Source organism: Vanessa atalanta, chromosome 5 (assembly GCF_905147765.1).
Source record: "Vanessa atalanta chromosome 5, ilVanAtal1.2, whole genome shotgun sequence".
NCBI lineage: Eukaryota > Metazoa > Arthropoda > Insecta > Lepidoptera > Nymphalidae > Vanessa > Vanessa atalanta.
The window spans coordinates 3,291,770-3,316,252 of record NC_061875.1 but is presented as its reverse complement, the minus strand read 5'-3'; the positions used below and the strand labels follow the sequence as shown (position 1 = coordinate 3,316,252).

At 30.4% G+C, this 24,483-nt stretch overlaps 1 protein-coding gene across 2 annotated transcripts; it reads left to right on the top strand.

Annotated features, from left to right (window-relative positions):
* The first annotated feature begins 794 nt into the window (after nucleotides 1-794).
* Nucleotides 795-23,393, top strand: LOC125064290 (proton-coupled folate transporter-like). Of its 2 annotated transcripts, XM_047671250.1 has the most exons (8): nucleotides 795-879; nucleotides 9,622-10,709; nucleotides 17,573-17,726; nucleotides 18,456-18,557; nucleotides 20,822-20,959; nucleotides 22,142-22,225; nucleotides 22,549-22,705; nucleotides 23,235-23,393. In XM_047671250.1, exons 2-8 carry the CDS (start codon nucleotides 9,903-9,905, stop codon nucleotides 23,380-23,382), a joined length of 1,590 nt encoding a protein of 529 aa, XP_047527206.1. In that variant the 5' UTR covers nucleotides 795-879; nucleotides 9,622-9,902; the 3' UTR covers nucleotides 23,383-23,393. The 2 variants fall into 2 exon arrangements, with proteins under 2 accessions (XP_047527206.1, XP_047527207.1); XM_047671251.1 differs by lacking the exon at nucleotides 795-879 and having other exon boundaries at nucleotides 9,590-10,709.
* The last annotated feature ends 1,090 nt before the right edge of the window (nucleotides 23,394-24,483 follow it).

Below are 24,483 nucleotides of genomic sequence, written 5' to 3'. Positions count from 1 at the left end.
GATCTATTTCGTAGGGTTCAGCCAGTATTTGTAACGAAAGCGCAAGAAAATGTGTTTATTTACATTATCACATTAGAAAGCTCTAAAATCATCAATCAATATGCCTTCTTTACCAATCTATTTTTCACACATGATTTGATTTTATGAAACGGCAAAGTTAAAAATGTCTGCTGAATTTTATTATAGAAACGGACACCTTGCCCCAAGGTATCGTAATGCTGAATCATATTAACAGTAGATTATTTTAGAATATGTGGTCATTTCAATCGCATTTATGACGTTCATCACTTGGTAACAAATATATATTTAAAAGGGAGAATGGCATTTTAAATATAAAATGCCTTAATTAGTACTTCTTATTTGAAACGTTTTATTAAAGTCGTAAAACTTTTGACAACCCTAATTCTATGTTATGCTTAGCGCACTAAAAACTGCCCTTAATTCTGACGTGCATGCGTCTATATTTAGTATAGCCACAAAGGACAAGTCAAACGAAGGAAATTGGTTAAGTAAGTAATTGGACACGAGGATTACCTATAGAAGAAAACATTATATACAACCGACTTTAGGTCTTATAACTTTATGCGTAAAGATAAAATTTGAAAAACAATAGCATTTATGCAACCAGTGTTTTCACTAACACATCGACCTTTAATGTAGTCCTTATTCCATTGTAATAAAGGCTATATTTCTTTTAAATGTTCCGTCATGACGTTTGCCTGTGCTTCTTGTTACAATCGTGGATGGCTGTCGGTTTGTTTACGTGTTTGATCACTCATGTATCGGTGATTGGTGTATCAACTAGAATGAAGATTTAAATTTAATTTTACGAGTGTTTTTTTTTTAAGTTGTGATGATGATAAACACTAGTGGACATTGGTGAATATTAAATATTTATTTATAAAAATCATTCTTTTGTAAGATTTTATCGGATTTATTGGATGGATCAATAATAATAATCGGCTTAAAGTAAAATACTCTATAAAAACATTATTTTTTAAACGTTATAATATTTTATTTTATTTATTTAAAAGGTTTTAAATTCTTCTCACTGTTTTTTTTTGAGTGAATTTCATAATATTAATTGAAATGTTTGCTAGATTAAAAAATGGAGATTTTTTTAATCTTTCTACACTCTTTACTATTAAAATTATTGCCAAAAATTTCAGTGCCAACACGACCGTATTGAAACAATTCGTTGCGTTAGAAAATTACATAACACTATAAATACTAACGGAGAAATAATATATATAATAATTACTATCAGTGATTTCACCGTAAACTATCGTGCGTAAATTAAAATACTTAACGAATAAAACAACGGAAAGTCTCCAAAACAACTAACGATAAGTATTTTTTTTATAATTAAAAATTTAATAAATATTTTTGACAAATATTTCGTAAAATTAAAATAAAAGTGGCTTTCCTATTGCCAAAAAATAAAAATGCAATTTATCAATTATGTAAACTTGAATTAACACTTTTTAATATGATATAAGTATACTGAGATCATCAGTGACAACGCACGATAGAAAAACTCGTTTCGTAGATTCAAGTACAAACATATTTTACGAAACAAGTTATTTAAAAATAGCCGGTGAATATTCGTGTTTAAATGATACAACGTCACTGTAGTTTCTTTAATTAAATACTAGTACGCAAAAAAATTTGGAGACATAACTAATATTCAACACATACTTGCTGGGCTTAGTTTTTGAGCTAGGTAGGGCTTTGGGTCACCTGTATTGTGAATTAGTTATTCGACAGGTCTGATAGCCTTATTTATTTATTTGTGCCTTTGTACGTAAGGACGACTACATAAAAACATTTGTTTACTTCCAGAAACTCATTCCTTACCGAATTATTCTTTTAAAATATAAATTAAATCATATAATAATATTTTTATTTGTAACAATTAAAAATTGGACCAAGACTGCTACTTCTTAAAACTATAACTAAGCTAGGAATACAGCACTTCAACTACCGTTTTAGAATAAAATTGTACAGACTTATGTAGCCAAAACAATGTTAAATCACTCTATTAAGAATAGAGTTTTTATTATTATATTATTACTAAATATGTAGGAGAAATGTAAATACAACATAGCAGAAGTCGAATATAAAAAATCTCCAAACACATATTAGGTGTTAAAACGCGTGCATTTTCGCATGTATGTGTTAGATTTTTTTTTTACGAAACTTAATACATTATGTCAGGATATTCAAAGAATAATTTCTATTCCTTGATTATTTTATTATATTTTAAGGTTAAGACAATAAAAGTTAAAAAAAATATTTATCAATGTTATCAATACAATTCAAAAATAACTTAAATTAAAATATCATTATTACAGAATTGATTAAAACATACAATACATAGTGTAAGCCTTGTTCGTAAGTGTCTAATTATTTATTTATTTCTTACTTAATCTGACACATGCGTGTATCTTACCCGAAGGTTGTGAGTTCAAACCTGTGCACCTCTGAATATGTGCTTAATTTGCATTTATAACTTATCTCGTGCTCAGCTGACGCCTGCATCGGTTGATTCATCGTCTATAGCAACATTGGATCAAGACTAATCAATTTAACTTTAGCTCATTTAATATTTTATATTAACAAAATAACTTTCAGGTTCATAAATTATTCATAAATAATAGGTCAATTTTATATTAATAAATATAAAAATAATTAATAATATAAATTAATTTTTAATAAAAATATAATAATAATTAATACGTTTTGTATTTTTTTGCAAAGACGCAAAAAAACATTAATTCCAGCGTCTGTTGCAAAATATAAATCACTTTTTGCGGATCTACAGTTTTATAAAAAAAACAACAGGTTTTCCAAACAGGAATCACAGTTCTTAACTTATCGCTGATTCAAATTAAGCATTCGTGTCGTTTGTTTTTTTAAATATTTACGAATGTCTTCAAATTGCTTTTTATATTTCTGTTGTAATAATAATATCTACACACGTTCTAAGTGCATTTTAAACGAGGTTAGTTTAAATAAATATATAGAGAAAGAGCCTGTACATGTCCCACCACTGGACTAAGGCTTTATTCCACCATGCTGCAATGAGGATTGATGCGAATCGGCTGAATGTAGACACAAACAAAAGTATGAAAAATCAATGGTACTTGTCTGGGATTGAACCCGCAACCATTGATTAAGAGGCACGCGTTCTAACCACTGGGCCAACTCGGCTCATTTGTGCTGAAGCTAGTTATTAAGATCAAAGCCTTTAATTAGATTTGCAATAAATATATTCAAATTATCAAAAGTGATTGCAAAATAAGATAAATGTATCAATAATAATATCTACACACGTTCTAAGTAAACTAATTCTTATATCTGTAATTACATAAAAAATATAAATCAATATTACTTAAAATGTGATGGACTTTACTTTTCATTTACTCATATATTGTTTTTAAACGATATACAATTCCATAAAATGTTAACGATTCAAGCAAATCAAGGAAAACACTAAAATCAATGACAATTTTTTATTTAACTGCCACCTGATAATACATATAAAAATAAAATAATCAATGTTAAAAATTTAAATAAAAACTTTTTGGTGAGTATAGCTATCTGCGATCCCGTCTGTATAAGTACCAATCACTCATCACAATACATATTCTCCCTCCAAATAAGCTATACTTAGTGTTATTGAGTTCCGGTTCCAAGGATGAAGTGAGCCAATGTAACTACAGGCTATATATTCTACCGCCAAATAACAGTACACTGTATTGTTGTGTTCCGGTTAGAAGGGTGAGTGAGCCAGTGTAATCACAGGCACAAGGGACATAACATCTTAGTTCCCAAGGTTGGTGGCGCATAGGTGATGTAAGGAATGGTTAATATTTCTTACAGCGGCTTTGTCTATGGGCGGTGGTGACCACTTACCATCAGGTGGCCCATATGCTCGTCCGCCAACCAATGCCATAAAAAAAAAGGCACACACAAGGGATATAATTAACATCTCAGTTCCCAAGGTCGGTAGGAGGTACCACAATGAAGATTCTTATCTTGTATATTAATAGCGTAAGCCAATTTTTATTCTAGTGATTATATAAAAAAATCGATAATGCTCTGATTTTGAAGAGCTCCAACCGTAGATGTGCAGAAAATTAAAGAGAATTCTTGATTGCAATTTATACTAAATTGTTATAATTTAACACATAATTAATTTTAGAGAGCGGAGGAAAGTTACTGGCTGGTTAGAGAGCAGTACTACGGCTGTATAAGAAAAAAAAAGAAACACATAAACCAAAATTTAAGCAAAATGTTTCGACAAACTCCAATGAAATCAAAATAAAACCTGTCATAGGTCTTGAAATTCCTAAAATATCTTTTGTATAAACGTGAAGTTTCGCCCCCACTAGTTTCGGGACAACCCTTTTTTTATTATTATTGGAGATATTGATTACGCGTATAATATAATATATAATAATATTCTTGATACACAAACTATATCCAGACCAAATTTGATATAAATCGCTGCAGTGGTTTAAGTTTAAGGAGGTACCCGGAAGAGTTACTTTCGCAATTATAATTTTAGAATAGATTTCACTCGTACGTCCTTAACGGCCACATTTTTGGCTTTAGTATATGGTATTATAAAAGCTTATTTTCTTAAGATTATTTAATTTTTTAGTAATTATTTGGTTATATTTAAAACTAGCTCTATACTACTGAATTGTAATTAGATTGCTCCACGCAGTGACCCTACAATACACTTACTCAAATTTGACACGAATACGCTTTCAACCGGACCAGAATAATCGCATCGGAACATTAACAATGACATATAATTTTCATAATTCACTGTTGCATTGCAATAAGCTGATTTCAACGCGTACACGGTCGCTATTATCAAGAAATTAATGATATTATCGAGTTTTGTTAAGTTACAGAATGTATGTAAAAAATCAAGATAAATTTAATGTCTTGTTTACGAGTATGTTTTTATTTAGTCATACCCGCTATAATCCAATGACTAAGTAAAACTCATCATTTATGAATGTTATAATATCTAATTGGCAAGTAATTCAGATAGAATTCTCAGGGAATTCCCTTTTTGTGGAAGTCCGTCGGGGTAGACGTCGCAAACTCATCGTGGTTTGTAATTAATTCCATCACGCTGTTCCATTGCGAAACCGTGGATAATCATAGAAGTTCTAGATAAATCATTATTATTACTGTATCCATGTGATTATATTGTTTATCGGGATGATATTACGCCGGGTGTCGAGTCGATTTCATGCTAGAAACGGGTCATTATAGATCATAATCGCGAAATTATTATGACAACAATCTTTGATACCATAACTGATGACTGATATTGCAAATACTACAGTGCGATTCAAATAAGAACATATTTATTCATAGCTTTTTTAAATTATTTTTAAACCAATTATAACTTGGTTACCTTTTATAAATATATTATTAATAAAAAAAAGTTTTTCAATTTTAAAATTGTCTAATTAATTTTTTTTGCTAGTCGTACTTGTCAAATGACAAAGATAGCGGTAATTTGAGATCATTGACGTTCACTCTGTTATTTGAAAAACATAATTTTGTTATAAAAATAAGTCAAACAATTCCATCCCATTTCTTATAATTAGATTTAAAAGATTCTGTTTTTATTACTGGGATGCTTAAAATCTTCATTACTAAGTTGATGTAGGTCAAGCTTTCCATCATTTTTTATCACGTTAGTAATAGACTGTAAGGGTTCCATTCCATTGAAAGACCTCCTCTCCTTTTTAATCGAAGGAAGAGTTTATTCCACCACGCTACCTACCCCATAGCTTGCTTGTATTGTTTTCTATCATCATCTTCGCATTCGATAGACAAAGACGCAGTTATTGATAAAGTCGAAAATATTTTTAAGAAGTTATCGCAACATAGAATTATTAGACATACATTTAAGAACATTTTAAAATATTCGTTGTTTAATAAACATCGTATAATGCATAATGTTATTTATAAGCCAATTTTCAAACAATGTTTTGAGAAAATCAAGCAATGAACAAATATGACTAATTATTTTGATTAATGTCACGATATTTAAATAACACGGAATCGCTGTGCTCCAATTGTTTGATAAGACAATGACATTCTCAGTTTTAAGCCGAGTGTACTTGCTAATTGATGTTAATCATCAAGTAATCAATCTTTTCATACAATTTAATTACATTTATACACAAACATGAAGGCTCACTTACAGAAATTTGCATTATTATAATATTAGATTTACTAAAATTCTTTATTTAAATAGAAAGAAAACAAACCTTTTTTTTTTTCAACCAAAACTGCCAGTCTCATTAAAAATGTATGCGATGTGATTATATTTCTCTGAGCCCAGTTACCAATTTATCGAATTGAATTTTGAAAAAGACGGCTCTATGCAAACAGGTCATAACAACACATACAGTTAATAAAAATTGTTACTAATGTAACATAAAGTTTGTGAACGTTTGTGACGTAAAATTTGTGACTTTTATCAGTCAAACGCTATTGTTGACAAAATATTCCTTTACATTTGTTCAATATATCAATAAATGCGTTTGTATATTTTTTTAACAAAATTGACTCCAGATATGCAATTAATTTAAAAAAAAAACATTTGCATACTTCAGTACAAGGATTTTGCTACATTTATTAAAACTAAATTCATTACGATGATACCTGATATAATATAATCAATAATCTTTTAAATATGAACGGACTAGACATTAATCGCAACTCATTTCGACCATATTAAAACAACAACTACTCTTTATGTTTTTTTGTACGGTATTTTTAAATACATAGTATTATGATTACATAAACATAAATAATGATATTCATAACGTTAGTTAGCCTTAGTGTTACATTTGACGCGGTTATTAACGATCTCTGGAGCGACAGTTGCTAGTGTCTAACATTAACCAACATGCGAACTTTAATTGCTTCGCTGGCTGCACAAAGTCCTGGATTCCAATCCACGATCGGGCCACTAAAACTTATTGAAATTTGTTACCTGCTTCTGAAAGCACTTGAACCCTTCGTGTGTCTATTATATCTAAGGTCGTGGTATTAGTAACAGTTTATTTGTAGCAAACATACGTGAAAAATTTCTTGGTGTTATAATATAATAACTAAATATATAATATAATATTTAGTTATATTTGCGAATGGGTTTAAATAAATTTAATGCTAAGCGTATACCACTGCCCACATACATAGGCAGGTAAGAAATATTAAACGCCTTATCGATGTAATGAAACTTCCACGCGCTACGAACCTTTGGAACAAATATGTCTCTTGTGCTTGTAGTTACACCGGCTCCCCAGTCTTCAAACCAGACTTCAACAATACTAAGTTATTTTGAAAATGTTAATGAAACCGAAAAATACCTAACCTAGATGTATAAGCATAGAAACGTTGATCCTCTCACTCACAAAACACACTCACTTTATTTTCTCACTTTATTTTTGGGCTACTGATTAAAATGACTAAGATACGTATTTAAGCGTTTCTGGATATTCTACCCTAAGGTTTTAAATACACACCAATAAGGTATACAAAGAGGTCTTAAATTAACGTTTAACCTGTAAATATATTCAACTTCCACGCGAACAAAGCCGCGGGCAATAACTAGTAAATACATAAAACTTTATTATTATACGGTTGGTTGCCTTCTAAGTATCTATCTTTCGATCTATCTACGAAATATTCGTTGAGAGGTATATTGTGAAGTGAATTACAGTTTATACCAATGTATTTCAGTATGGAGTAATTAGCTCTTCATGTAATTACAAACGCACGTGAATCCTATGTTCACGAAATTGCTCTCCGTCTTCATGGAGTCATTGATATATGTATATTGTAGTATGTATATAGTGATGTTTTTTTTTTCAAATAAATATTTTGAAAAAGTTTTCCAATATTCATTTTTTTTAAGATAGCCGTCATCAATTTAATAAATAAACCAACAGTGTTATTGGACACCCACTAAAATGAAGAATCCTTTAGCAACCTTTTTTGTATTGTATAACAGGCACAAAAGATATAAATTAACAAAGTTTGAGAGCTATTATTTAAAAAAAATATATGCAAAAATCGTAACAAAATTGTAGATATAGTAAGTATTAAATATAGTAAAATACGAATGTTCCTACAGAGACATTCGCTTATAAACAAGTCGAAGTAACACAACTAGCATACCTAGCTCTCATTCGCTAAGTATCTGAAGATGCGGTAAGATGATTTACTTGGTACTTTGTAAGGCTTTGTACATGAAAACATGAAATCAATACTTGTTAGTATGAAATAAAAAAAAATCCCACTGAGTTTCTTTCGTCGGATATTCTCAGGTCCGAGGTATTAATTTCGGAACCGGCGGTAGATTTTTGACTATAAATAAGTAAGTGTAATACTTCCATATTGAATGAAGATATTTGACTTTGACTTTTGACAAAACTGCCTGAGTAAGTGGGACCCACTCATAATAAAATAATTTTCCGAACAAAAGTAATATGTTAGTATTTTTGTGTTCCCGTTTGAAGTGTTATTAAGCCTTAATAACTAAAGTAACAGGTACAAGGTACAAAACACCGAGGTTAGCAGTGCAGTAAATAGGATTTATTTCTGACAATGCCAATGTCAATGGGCGATGGTAACCATTTACCACCAGATGACCCATTTGCAGTGTACAAAAACTGCAGGAGACTGCCGTATGTCTTGTACCTAAGACTCTATTTATTAATTTGACCAAATATTAATAATTGGTTATCCATTTCATCATTGTCTTCTACTGACCAATGACCATCCACATTCGAGCCAAAATATGACTTTGAATAATCAGTCATATTATTTTGAAAATTTGCCTCATGGTTAACGGACAAATAACAAATTAAATATCTTGTAGTAACTTTTGTGACACATTACATTTTTTTGAAATATTTAATTGTATTAAAACATTATTATACCAGTATTCCACATTTAAAATTATTTAATATAATCACTCTTGTTTTTTTATTAGCTAAAAAGTTTTTTCTGTGTTATACGCTCAAATTTGTACTTCGGTACTAATATTATAAATGAGAAAGTAACTCAATCTGTCTGTCGTTACGTTTTAACGACTAAACCGCTTTATCGATTAATGACATTTAGTACGAAGGAAGTTGATACCTCGTAAATAGACATAGACATTATACAATATAATTTTTACATGTTTTGAGATATATTTAAGATAATGACACGTTTTTGAAGCATTTTCGTCACAAGCAAAATTCCAAGCGGGCGAAGCCACGGCTTCTGCTAGTTATACATAAGATAACAAAAAAGATGTTCAAATGAATCGATGTCACACATATTTTGATAAGTACCGTATCCTTGGGTACATTAAATGTAATAGGTAATCATTAATATTACTGAAGTATACAAACACACAATTAATTAATCGTGGCTGAATGCTTTGTTGAACATAATTGTATACATACACATGTTTGATTTGTAATTAATGTATTTGAAGCCTATCACGCGTGAGATATCATTCAATAGATAATAAGATGATAAGAAAATTAAAGACTCCATAAAAATTTATTCCACAATCAACAGCATTAATAAAACGCACGTTGATCCGTCCAATACAAAACAAAAGCCAATTATCTGTGACTACGTTTTATCATTATCTGCGCTTAATTGATATCAAACAAATATATCGGACAAGTAAATAATAAAGGCAATTATTGTGTCTGTCACGTTGACATTAACTGTGTTAAATTGAACATTGTAACTGTGACTGCCGTTCGTGTTTAAATCAAATTAATATAAAATGGAAAAATATATAAACGTATAAAGAAATATTTCATTTCTGAACCAACGATAAAATTGGTAAAATGTCTGAAAAACAAGAATCGAAAGCCAACATTGAAGAAAGACCTTTAAATAAAGAAAAAATACACAAAAAATATAAAGACAAAGGATTTACAGAAAAACTATGGCATATAAAAGAAAACATAACCGTAGAGCCGTTGCTAGCCGGCCTCATTATACCAAGTGTAATATCACGATTTGCAATGGGTAATTTTAATTTGGACAAAGCTTGCAGAGTAAATCTGGGTTTCGGAGATGAAATATGTGATGCATTAGTTAAAAGAACGACCAACAATTATTCGACATACGAAAAAGAAGTGCAAACATTAATATCATCAATAGACATCTGGAAGAGCATAATCAACACCGGCTTACCGTGCATACTGATCATGTTTCTTGGTGCTTGGAGCGACAGAACTGGTAAAAGAAAACTCTGCATATTACTTCCGATTGTCGGCGAAATTGCGACGTCTGTCAACAATTTGGTCAATGTTTACTTCTTCTACGAAATTCCTGTTCAAGTGACTGTATTTTTAGAGACGTTTTTTACCGCTGCCACTGGTGGCTGGGTGACAATGTTCCTTGGTGTATTTAGTTATATAAGTGACATAACATCGGAGCAGTCGCGAACCTTTAGAGTTGGTCTTGTCAACTTTTGCATGACTGCAGGACTACCGATTGGAATTGGAATGAGCGGAATCTTGCTCCAAAGAATGGGATATTACGGAATATTTTCTATGACTACTGGACTGTTTATCGTTGTATTTCTCTATGGCTGCTTTTGTTTGAAGGAACCCGATGACTGGCTCAAAGACAAAGGACTACCAGTCGTAAGTAGTAATTTATCTCTTTATATTATTTTTAATATTATTAAATATTATTTTTAAGCTAACCTACATGTGTTGGATAAAAATCTATCACATCTACTGGGTATAGTAGGTATATATATCTACATTTATACATGGAGACACACGTGTATCACTCGCTTGTCTGATATTCTACCGACAAACAGCAATACTTAGTATTGTTGTGTTCCAATTGTGTCCGATGAGTGAGCCAATGTAACTACAAGCACAAGTGACATAACATTTTAGCTACCAAGTTTGGTGGCCCATTTGTTCGTCCATCTACCTATACTATAAATAAAAATCCACCAATCCTCATTGGAGCATGGTAATAGAATAAGTTCCAAGCCTTCTCCTCAACAGTAGAAGAGCCTTGAGCCCAATAAAGGGACATTTAAAGTCTGTTATTTCACTTTTACATTATTTATATATATCACGTACTTCAGCGCTAAATAAATAATCGGATTGAAGAGAGTAATCGTTTCAACGATTGTTTAAAGCAAATACAATAGAATCAGACCATTTCTGTTGCGATAATTTATTATTCCATTTGAAAGGTTTTCATAGAATATATAGCGCTTTAACAGATTTCATATGGCAGCTGAGGTGCGGCATACATATATAATGTGTCTGGACACTTCGTTATAATGACATAATAACATGCGTTTCCGCCAAAATTGTTGGCCTCTTTTTGTGAAGCCATATTTTAATATAAAAGTGCTTATCATTCAATAACAAGCAAATAAATTATAAATACAAATTCATATATTTCAAGATGTTTTAACCACGACCATAGCTTATCCTAGCAAGTGATCCATTAATGTATAAACATCCTTAGTTTCATTAAAATCTGATGAAAACAAGGTCTGTATGAATGTTTAAGTGATATTGTAGTTCCAGAACAAAATTAAAATTTTCAATAACTCCTTTTGACTGGAAAGGGCTTTATGCCAACCGCTCGTTTTACCAACCTACACGGGTTGGCATAGAATACCAAGAACCTCATTCATCAGTTACTCTATTGCCAAATATAAATACTTTTATAGATATTCTGAAAGGACAGCAAAGTAGCTGCACAGATACAGAAACAAAAGCCGTTCCTTAATTGCTATCCGGATTTATTACCTTATATATAGATCATACTTCTGACGATGACAATACGGACAAAACTGACCATATTTTATTCTATACTTCTACTCGATTAAATATCATTAGCTCATCTATAAAAATAACTGTTATAAGGATGTATAAATTTAGTTCAATTTATTTTGCACGCGAGATGTTCGGACGGTTAACTAGTCAATCGTAATCATATCATTTTGCTGACGTACCCCGATATTTATATATTACCATTAAGTTCCAGACAATGGATCTTATTCCTAAATAAATATAATAATGTAATCTCTATCTTAGAAAACTTAACACGTTTATTTATTTTATATATTGTTTACAATAACTAATCAAACAATACAGTTATAACATACAATGTATATTTATGAAAAGTAATTATATATTATATATAGTTTAATTATTGTATGCTGTATTTCAGTCTACAAGTATAAGATTTATTATTATTTTTTCTACAATAACGTCTATCGAATACGAGCTATGAACTATATTTTTTATGATATTGGTAGGTGGACTGTCTAATTGCCCACCAAAACACCAATGCACCACCATCCTTCAAAGTGCAACAGAACTATACTAAGTATAGGCGGTATAATATTTGATGAGTGGATGATACCTACGCAGACTTGCACAAAGCTAAGCCACCAAGAGAAGTTTACTTATAGTTTAGTTCGTGTAATGTTTTAATTTTGTTCCTTATCAGTTTCATTTGTAACCTTTAAAATCATCACACATGATGGTGGATTAACTCACAATCGCTAATCTATTGATAAATTTATTACTAATAGATATGATACTAAAAACTATTTAAAACACACACACACACACACACACGAGAAGCATTTATTAGTTTCAACAAATTTGCTTTAGTTTTATTTATTTCATTTGATAACTAACATATGAATCGGTTAACAGGAAAATTTAATTTAGGTAATATACATTGAAAATAATTTTGTTTATAAAAATTATGCTTTTTTTGTTCGTATTCTGAGCGTTTACGCGTCTATTATGTCTTCTGATATTGTACCACCTGGGTACTATATAATAAGTGGTACGTGGTTAGCTGATAAGCAATAAAAGAAAATTAAGATTTATGTATAATATAATAAAAAACACTAAAAAACTTAAATGCCCCGATACAGTTTTCGACAGTTTTGAAAATCTCAAACAATAAAGTCCTTAACATAAGGCACCGTACTGGGGAATAAATAAAATATCGTTTGAGGAAAAAAAAATCACCTTCAGATTATTAAATTCTAAAGCAAAAAACCAAGTAACTGAGACTGTACAGATGATACATTACACGTGGAGCTTTGTCGATGATAGTAGGCGGAAATCGAAGCAAAGAACTAACTTTACGCAAAACAAATAAAACGACTTCAGTTTACCATTTATAATTTATCTTGCACGTGTCACGACTAATTCTGCCACAATGCTATACTATATAAATGTGGCGCACTAAGCTCTTCATTCTTCTTAATGAGAGTGGTAATGGGGGGGGGGGCTGCTTAGCATTGAAACATTAAATAATTTTATTATCCAGCCCCTATTGCGTCAAAGTATCTGCGTCTAATTTTTGTATGTATCAAACAAAGCTATAATTACTTGGTGGTAGTACTTTTTGGTAAGTACCCCCCACTCATTAGATATTCTGCTACCAAGCAGCAGTACCTAATACTATTGTGTTCCGATTTGAAGGGTGAGGGAGTCAGTGTAACTACAGGCACAAGGAACAAAACATCTTATTTTCCCAAGGTTGTTGGCACATTGACGATGTAAGGAATGATAATATTTCTTACAGCGCTATTGTGTATGGGCGGTGGTGATCACTTACCATCAGGTGATCCATTTGCTCGTCCGCCTACCTATAACATTGGGCTCGCTTCCGCGTGTCTAACAAAGTACTTGATAATTTTAGGTCAACACAAATATTTCAACTTGATTAGATTACACAATATCGAATACCTTTGAATAAATTACTTTAATTGTGATTATGTATTTATCTATAACATGACATGCACGAATAGCATGAAATTAAATGTTTGTGTTTTAGCGCGACTTGCAAGCGATGGTCAGCGAAGCGTCAAATGATGAAGACGATCGTGGTAGCTGTGTCTCTAAATTGTATGTTATTGCATTGTGACCTCGCTGGTTTAAGAATCTTTAGTAAAAAATAATTTTTGAAATTGATCGTCATTTTTGAAGTTAGAAACATGATACTTTATTTTTGGGATACTGATTAAAAACAACTACATATTTATTTAAGCGTTTCTTCATATTTTACCTCTTAGGGCGTGAAATAAGGCTTAGAAAATTGTATGGAAGTCCTTCATCGTTGAAGTTACAAGCATTAATCTTTATTTTTAGGCTACTGATTAGAAATGATTAGATATTTATTTAAGCGTTTCTGGATATTCTACCACTAAGGGTTGAAATAGGGGTTGAAAGTTCGTATATAGGTTAGACTTGAAATCCGTCATTTTTAAATTAGAAGTTTGGCGCGCCAATAATTTTACTGAGGAATTTAAGGCCTAGAAGAATATCTTTGTAACCATCAGAATATCCCTTTAAGTTCAAGAGAGTACAGTTCGCGCTTAAATTCTGCTTCTTCATAAAAATAAAAGGTGAGAATAAAGCAAAAGGTCAAATCTATAAAATGGCCGGAGTAGACCTAAGAGAAGACTATTTTTGCATGAACAGTTTTAAATGGCCTGTTCGAAAGTGAGCTCTCAGTCTGGTGGATCTAGCTCGAAAGTCGAACCACAAATGTGGTATAGTGGTATACAAAAAGGTCTTAAATTAACTTTTCTTATTAAATTAATATTTAAAATTATTCTGTAGATAATATAATATAATCAATTTCCACGCGAGCAAAGCGCAGGTAACGGCTAGTAGCATATGAAAATATATATGATACATTTTTTTAGGTAAGCTGATTATATATTTTTAAGATTAATAGTTATCGAAATAATCTATATACATATATCCCACTGGTGGGCAAAAGACTCTGATTTTATGAAATAATAACCGCACATTACAGCACATGGCTTAAAGTGTAATAATGAAGTAAATCATTTTTGAAGTTTTTTTAAGTTTCTGTTTATATTTTAAAAAAGGGTATTTGAGCGATTTGAAAATTCGTATCCTTAAAAGTTACAAAAGGTCGAATTTATTTTTGAAATTAGAATTATTTTTGTTTATATTCCTTATAAATAAAAGCCGCCTGGCTCTGGTATCTGATTCACAGAAACGTGTTTTTTGAAGATAGAAAGTGGACGTTCCTTGGTGTCGTTAGTTTTTATTTGTTTCAGCGAAAGTAATTACTTACCACAACCAAATATTAAAACATTCCACTATTAAAGAAAAATCGGATCGTTTTCCACTGTAACTATCATATAATTTACTGAAATCTTTTATAAAAACCTGATTAACAGATCAGTCTACGCCTTTAGGTACATGTAAAACAACAGCAACCTTTTTATTGTTCACAAATACGAATTATACTTAATAACAGTAATACTCAACTTAATAAAACATTCGTTACCTTATTTACCATTTATATTAATAATATATTTAATTAACCAGAATAAAATTCCATTCATTCCATATTAAATATCTATAAAATAAATCACAATCACTTGAAATGTTAAATTACAAAATCAAATTCATAATAAATTTTAGTGAAATTAATATACTCAAATTTATTTATTAAAAATCAAATTAAATAAATTAAAAATGGAATGTATTGAATTAAATTCCATTAAAAACGTTAACTTATTAAAAAAATATCTCGGAGTTAATTAGTTGTATAAGTAAATATGGATGTCAAATAATATCGAATACGAATTCAAATAGAAAAACCGAAATGGGTCATAATAAAATGGCACGAAATCAATCAATAATGCAAATTTCGGACATCGCATTATGCAACAGCTATTGGTAAATATAATAACAATTGGTAAAATGCAATCAGCGGTTATGTTGGCAGTTATGCGGTTTTATTTAACACAATAATGTGCTTTGCAACGTTCGGACCGCTTTAAAACCGCGACCGTGAACGATTTCCACGACAATTAGCTAATTAAGCTGACATCGTTCATCTATTATTTATCTATATTTAATATATTATATGTTATATTATTATAAATTTAATCCTTTACCGCCAATCCGATTATAATAAGTCTTGCTTATTCACACTTGTATTCAAAACGAAGATGGAATTTAAAAAAAAAAAATTCTTAACGGCTACATCAGTGACTACTGTGAGAGTTACCAATTAAAACCGACTTTTACAAATATTTACAAATATACTTCTACAAGACCGTCAAAAATATATTAAAAATATTACTCTTAAAAACAGTTAAGGGTTTACATAGCATAGGGGTTTATATATATTATTGGCACTCGCTGCCAATTCGTTCAAAGATTGGATTTTAGTGTTTTTACATCTAATCTGTTTTTCATCTATTCATACCAGATTGTGCATCAGTCTTTGTCCCGTTGAATCACAAAAAGAACTTAGGCTTAGGGATTTTTTGTAAAGCGCATCTATCAATCGAGAACGTCAACATAAGCCCACTGCCCGTATTGTGGCGGAGAACCAATCCACAAGCACAAACATTCCCAAGGGGAAGCGTTAGGTGGGCGCGAGCCGCAAACTTCTGCTGAGTACTTCCAGTGCAGATTGTACACTAAGCTTAACCCAAATAAATGAAATTACGGCAATGTATATTTGACAGTGTTTATTTATAAAATCGTAATAGTAATATGTAATTTTTCTTCAAATTGTAACGTCAATACTATTTTTAATTCAATGAACGATCATATACCTATTAGTTACTTCTGTAACATAACAACGCAGAGTTACTCATTTATATCCATAGTAATCTATGCGAATATTATAAAAGCTATATTAAATCTGTCTGTCTGTCCGTTGCTCCAAAACCATTTATGGCCAAACCACTAAACCATTCGGTCCAAACGGTTACTGAAATTTGGTACATGAAGTAAGTTTGAACTCCAAGTAGTTAGGCTACTTGGTTGTGTCTAATACCATAGGACCAACCAGTTAACAACTAATAGGACAATAGATAGCGCTGTAACAAAACAGGAATACTTATACTACAAAAAAAATTATCATCAATTATTATATAAAAAATATAAATTATTAATAATTGCAAAATTAACTATTAATTTATAAACTATATATATTATAAACTACAATTTTGCAACACAATTCAACTAAAATCAAGTTAAAATGACGTATAATAAATCTACCAATAAAGTAAATTAAAAAAAAAAAACACGTCTGGGTCATACAAGTGTTATAATTATAAATATATCACTTATGAAGGTGTTTAAGTGCTTGCGTGCTTGTGTGTGTGTGTGTACAGATGTATGTGTATTTCATACATGATGGTGTAAACAGGGCTATATATTGACTATTTAATTAATATTATCCTAAAACGTACTTAACTAATCATATAATAAAAAAGACTGAAATAATATATTTTCAAATATAAAGATTCGAGTACTTTTACGTTCATTAAATATTACATCAAATAATCTTCATCGAAATTCCCTGAAGGTACAGCTTCAACCAATCACTAATAACATCGGAGCCGCTTTCCATCTTACGTAACCATTCAACGCACTCCAATTCCACGGAAAAAATCAAAGCGTCCAACATCGGCCTGTCTCATTCCATTTACATATTTCAGATTGAACGAAGCGACAACAAGGAGGTATCGTTTTTCGATGTGACGCACGTTCTGGATACTGTCAGCGTCGCGTTCCGTGAACGACCCTCAAACAGACGGTCAAAAGTGATCCTCACTCTTCTGGCTGTGTTCATACTGTTCGGCCCATCCATGTGTGAGTAATACGTGACTCGTGTGTTAAACATTTAGAGCACACTATTTCAGTTTAAATGTTACTATTTGACTTTCAGGGGTCATTTTTAACGATATTCTTTCATGATATGTTTGAGGAGCTTTATATGTAATATTATGACTTCAAATATATTGCAATGTTTTAGAAAACCTTTTTTTGAATTTAATTATGTAAATATTCTATTTTTAAAAGTGGCTCGTTATATTGAGTAAAATAATTTAACTTATTTTTTTATTAAAATATATTTGTAATTATTGATTTAATATTCTCGCAAACACCACTTAATGTTAATATAGTGATCATAATCCCAGGGTTTGTATACTAAGAAACCCGCAATAATATTTGAAAAGCCCAATATACCATTGAACTGCAGTAGCCAATTTAAACATCGTTTTATTTTAAAACATTCATTTTTTACACTATAAATATGTGTAAATATACCTCTGATGTTTCGAATGTTTAAACGTCAGACACATATATTTATATATATGTGTGTGTGTAGATGTGGCATTACAGAGAAACAAGTGCATACTCGTATACTCGTAGCTTTACTTTTAATATAATTCTGTAAAATTGCATAAAAGATAAAATTTATATAAAATAAAACTTTGCTCAACAATGTCATAATAAATATTGTACAGTTTCAAAACATAATGAACATTTTTAACTTTAACATACATAAATGTAAATAAATTGTAATTATTTTTTCAGCTGAACATATTATATTCTACCTGTTCGTGAGAAATCGACTCAACTGGGACATGGTCAAATACGGTCTCTTCACGAGTTACTCCATAATACTGCATTCGTTTGGTAAATTAAACATAATTTCTTACACTATCGTTAAGTGGATGTAAATGTCCTATTTGATAGAGAGTGCTAAGTATGTATGTGAGTGGGTATGAGTCAAATACTCTTCTTGCATCTTTACCGGTTGTGGGTTCAAACTCAGAGAAACACTGAATTGTTATATACTTATCTTGTCCTAGGTGGTAAAGGAGATAAAGGAAAAACGAGAACTATGAATTATCAAAAAAGCTCGTTCCCTTCCAAAGGATAGTTCCGAAGAGGTTTCGAGCTTTCCACCACACGACTTAATTTCAACCTGCTAAAATACAAGTGTTCGCCAAGATTTCAACCTCCAATCTTTGGTTAAGATTAACGTGTTTTCACCACTGAATTAAGGCGGTTCTCAGTAAGATACAATAGATGATTTAAAAAAAAAAAACTCTTAAAAAATATCTCCAACAAAATATATATTGTTTTCTTAAGATTATATCAGATTAAAGAACATTACTTTCAAAACCTTTATTGAACTTAACAGGAAGAATAAGGTTATAAACGAGGGAATTCTAAGCTGTCCAAACTTTGTGTAAAAAGTTATTTGTTTCGGAAAAAAGTTTTTGGATACGTTTCTTGAAATAATGCGAAAGAAACTGTTTCGTATATAAAATCTAAGGAATTTCTCGATTCAATGTTATAAAAAATTTTAAATGGTAAAACTAAGTAACCGCATATATTTCTATATATGCGGTTACGCATATATAAAACGGTTACAATTATGCGCTTTGCACACCCTCATAACGAAGCCATTGTAAACAGTGCACTATTATCACCAAAAAAATTAGAGATGTCGTAGTAACACCTTGTTGGTAACGAACGAACGTACTTACTATATGAACGTGGTACTATATATGTATATTATGCATTAAATAATAGACACAATTATATAAATTACTAACGTTAAGAATAATTAAATAACCAGAAATGCTTCTTGTTATTTAAATCCCTTACGAATTAAAACAAAAATAAAACCGTATATAAAACAAAAAGACTGAGAGAGAGAAAGAGAGATTACCTACATAGAGCTTTTTACTTCCGTGACGATTTCGGCTGTTTTACTCTACTCTAAGCAGCATAAAAGAACTTCGTTCTAAAAATCATGCAGTTTTAGCTATTTACTTTGTTTTGTTTATGTGATTATATATCTATGTTATGTATGCTCAGGTATACTGTTTGTGTAATTATGTATAATATTTTACATAACCGAGATTTTTTTTACTGATATTGTTTTTTACATTTTGTAAAAAGTTACGTGTATATCTGTTAAATAATCGTTTGTCTATAATATTACTCTTACCATTTTGAATGTACTGGAAAGAATCTCTTAAGATTTATTTATTATTTCTTTCTCGGTTTAATTCAGAGAAAATAAATAAAAAAAACTGACTTAGTTATATATATTCACTCACGAAAGCACCTCCGTGAAATTACCGACGTGCGTTGGTATGAATGAGTGACATTCGCGCTTACACTGTCTGAGTGGCCGTAAGACGACTAAGGGAAACAGAAAAAAATTACAAATTATATTGGTTAGGTTTCTTATATTAAAACGCTTATAATGAAATACGGAGCGGCGCGCCGTCGCGAGTAAATATCTATAATAGATCTATAATAGATTATTAGTATTAAACTTATCTTCGTGTCATGTTTTTGTTCCGTTTTCGAAAACCAACTTCAGTCGCTTATAAATTACACACACACATTATAAATGATATAAAATGATAATAATTGTACGGTTGTCCGATTAAATTTTTGATCAAAGCAGGAATAAGTGCGATTACACGCCTCGTATAACTTGAACAATGTTACGTAAAGTGGGAAGCGACGTTTCCGTAAAGCTCGTTGCACACTCCCTTGTCCGCTTTGTAGTTTTTATACTCTAAGCTTTATAACTGAGAATAATGGACGTTCATGAGACTAGTTATATTGCTATCTTTGTAATTGCTGTGTAAGTTGACTACGAAAAGTTACCGTAGTGAAAATTAAAAATCGTATAGTACTTGTTACCAAAAGAGTCATAAATTGAGGACTGAAAACTTATATGAAATGAAATAATTTTTCCTAATGTCAAAATTGTCTTTTTTTTAATTTAAAAACAAATTCTGATTTTAGAATATTAAAGCAGTTGTATAACTATGAAATAGCTTTTATAAAGATTCTTTAAATTAATCTATCTATCTGTTTTATTTAGGTAATATTGTTTTTTTAATCCAGTTGTTTTTTTTTGTTTTCAGGAGCGATGTTCTCTATAACAATTTTAAGCCGAAAACTCCAGGTCGATGACTCACTACTTTGCCTCGTATCGGTCACCAGCAAATTCGTCGGTTCTCTTTGGACTGCCTTCGTCAAAACAGATATAGAAATGTATTTAAGTATGTATTCAATTTTCAATTGTATATAAACAATAAACCTATCTTATATTTAGACTGTATGTGTATATATGTATTTTATATTTGTATAACAAAAGCGGACAAGAAATCAGATAATCTGATATCATCTTTGGTCATCGATTGACAATATTTTAATGATAGACTTTTGTGTAGGATAGTTACTATATTTAAAACCAATCTGCCGAAAACCAGCAATACTCCATATTATGTCTCGGTTTAAGTGGTGAGTGGGCTAGTACATATAATATATTTAATAAGAATAATATAATACCAATAATATATTTATTTGCCAATAACAGTAGTACAGAAGATTAATGATACACACAGAGTACTTAGAAAAACATTTAACAAGATAATAGATTAATGACCCCCATGCTAGGAAAATCCTGTGTTATGGGGACAATTTTCCGTCCACTACAAATAATTAAATCGATGATGTTTTAAAAGTTGAATACACATTTCGTATGGTAATAACAGATAAATAATTCTTGGTTTAATTTAATTTTTATATATGTGCCCAAGAGATATGAAAATATATATTGGAATTTATGGTTAGAGGTGCTTTGACAGTGTAATTTGTTTATACATCAAAACTATCAATATATCAAATATATCAATATAATTAAAAAAAAAAACCAGCCAGAGAACATAAATAATAAATTATTACTATTTTTCTTACAATTTATTTCATACTTTTTATTTCTTATAGCCAGTGTTGCATTGGACATTCTATATTCAAACTTATATATTTAGTAATTTAAAAGGGCATATAATTCTACCAACTATAAAACATTAACACGTTAACAATACCTATTACTTTAGGTAGGATTATATGCAAGCCTTTAAAAGTTACATATATAAATTTGTGGTCACCTCCGCCCATAGACACTGGCGCTGTAAGAAATATTAACCATTCCTTACATGGTAAACCCACAACCAATCTTTGAAACTAAGATGCTTTGTGCCTGTACACACGCCCCTCAAACTGTTGTCAAAAAGTGATAGTGTTTGGCAGCTTAATATCATAGTATTCGGTACAAATATAATCTTGTAATAATTAATTAAAATTTTTCCTCATAGTTCATATATCTTGTTAATTTTTTTTTTTCGAACGAATGTCATTCTATTTTCAAATTTTTAAATTTATGTAAAAATTATTTTCAGTTCCAGTCGCCGAGCTGCTAAACGGCACCACGTTTACGTCTCTACGCTCAATTATTTCAAAATTGGTCGACAAACAGGAAACTGGTAAGTGGCACATTACATCATACATTCTGGCCACATCGCGTTTCATTTATTAATAAACAAAATTTTCACCGTAAACATGTCAATATAAAGTTTATTAATATTACATTTTTTTCAAAAATTAATATTTAGTAATAACAAAACTCTGTCCTTAAACTAAAAACTTCAGGTAAAGGTTAGTCAATTCAAATTTTCGTTCGTATATCTGGCTGTATCGCTATAGTTAGTATAAGGTTAGTGTATTGACAAATATTTATTTATTATATTTATTAACAATCACTTACAACAACAAAATAATAATAATAATATATAACTTCGTTTCATAGCTAAAGTGAACTCATTGTTCTCACTGACCGAAACTTTGGCGTCTCTGGTCTTCCAACCATTCTACTCTTGGCTCTACATGAAGACGCTACACGTGTTGCCAGGGGCGGTGTTCATTAGCAGCGCAATCCTGATTGTACCAGCATCTTTCATCCTCGCGTAAGTTTACTAATATATTTTAACGTGGTAACACTGTTACTTTTCCACGAGGTCACACTTTTCACGGAAAAGAAAGGCGGTGAAGTTGATCTAATAAGTTAATCTTAAGCTAAAAGTCATAGACCTTTCTTACGCGTCCATACGTTGTCGATTTTCTAGAATGTTCACATTTTTCACATTTCATACATCTGCGGTGAAACAAAATATAAGAGGGAAACTCTTATAGAAATTTTGATACATATGTTTTAATACATAGTACAGAAGCCTGGTCTAATACGCTTCTTCAATGTATAATAAGTAGATTTCACTCATGGGCAAATCCGCGGGGTGGATGTGACCATTAGGGAAAAAAACATGTGCTATTCCAGACCATAATCTATCCCTGGGCAAAATTTTATTCAAATCCGTTCAGCCGTTCTGGCGTCATTGAGCAACAAACATCCATCCAAACTATTGCATTTAGAAAATTAGTTAGATAGGTATAATGATTTTTAAACTGTTCTGGTATTAAATAAATTCTCCTTTGCAGAACATTTTATGTACAGCACAGGACAGAATTAGGAAAATCAAGGAAAAAAGCGTTAGAAGCAGAAGAAAAGAAAGACGCAATATCAAAATTGCCCGAAAAACCTCAAAGCAATGAAAATTCAGCGCAAGCTGATTCAACCCACTTATAGCTTTAAAACGATAATACATTAAGAGAATAGCTGTTTACAACATTAAGAGAATAGCTGTTTGTATCAAATTGTTAGTTACAAATACATAATATACATGTTTGTTTGTATCTTAAATTAAGAAGTTATATGAAAATGTTTTAAGAAAAATAAAAAATAATAAGGTAGGTTATATAGTATATACACATATCATAAAATATATTTGTAATATAATTATTTATGCCAGTAATGAAACAGGTAGTTTAATAGCTTCTTATTCAAAATCAAACGATACAAAATTATATTTTACACGATCAGAAATTAAAATTTTATATATAAATAAATAAGCAACGTTATACTGAAACATTATAAATTCAATCGTCAAATTCAATCGTAATGGTACTCTTTTCGCGCCGCACGAAGATAAGCTTCTAAATATAATTGAACCAAACAAAAAAATATTCATTTTGTATCGTCTTGTTACAGGAATCAATTTATTGTAAAACTAGCCTGAAGAAACTCAGTACTTACATTTTTTCTCAAATTGAAGAATTATATATAACAATGAAATCAATGTATATAATTAATAAATAAAAATCAACGAATACAAACTCCACGAAACTTTACCATATATGTAATAAATAAATATATAGTAAGTCTGGTATTAGTATTATTTTAATATAAAATGTGAAATTTAAGAAATCATAAGTCATAATCATAATTCCAAAATAACTTTAAAGTATTAGAATATTTAGATTATAGAATACATTATTATTACAAATAAATTGTAATGAAATAGACGATAAACTTTTATATGTATATTTTATGTTTATTCCTAATTTCTATGTTTTTGTAAATAAATAAAAATTACGACGGTTAATTTTTTCTAGATCAAATACTGGACGTCAATTTGTTTAAAAAGATGCCGGAACTAGACGTTTGTTTCAATGGATATCAGTAATTCGATATTCGGATGATTTAGTTAATTAGCAATGATAAGATCCAATTAAATATAATATAATTTATTCGACTTCGGCTCTTACTAGGATTTAAAAAAAAAATGATTTTACGAAAGAGTCTCTTGTTGTTTTTGTGTTGTTGAAGTGTTACAGATGCCGCTGTATT

Coding starts and splice junctions, on each gene's coding strand:
- LOC125064290 (XM_047671250.1), top strand. CDS start 9,903: ATGTCTGAAAAACAAGAATCGAAAGCCAACATTGAAGAAAGACCTTTA. Junction 22,226..22,548: donor GGTCGACAAACAGGAAACTG/GTAAGTGGCACA, acceptor TTCGTTTCATAG/CTAAAGTGAACTCATTGTTC. Junction 22,706..23,234: donor CCAGCATCTTTCATCCTCGC/GTAAGTTTACTA, acceptor TCTCCTTTGCAG/AACATTTTATGTACAGCACA.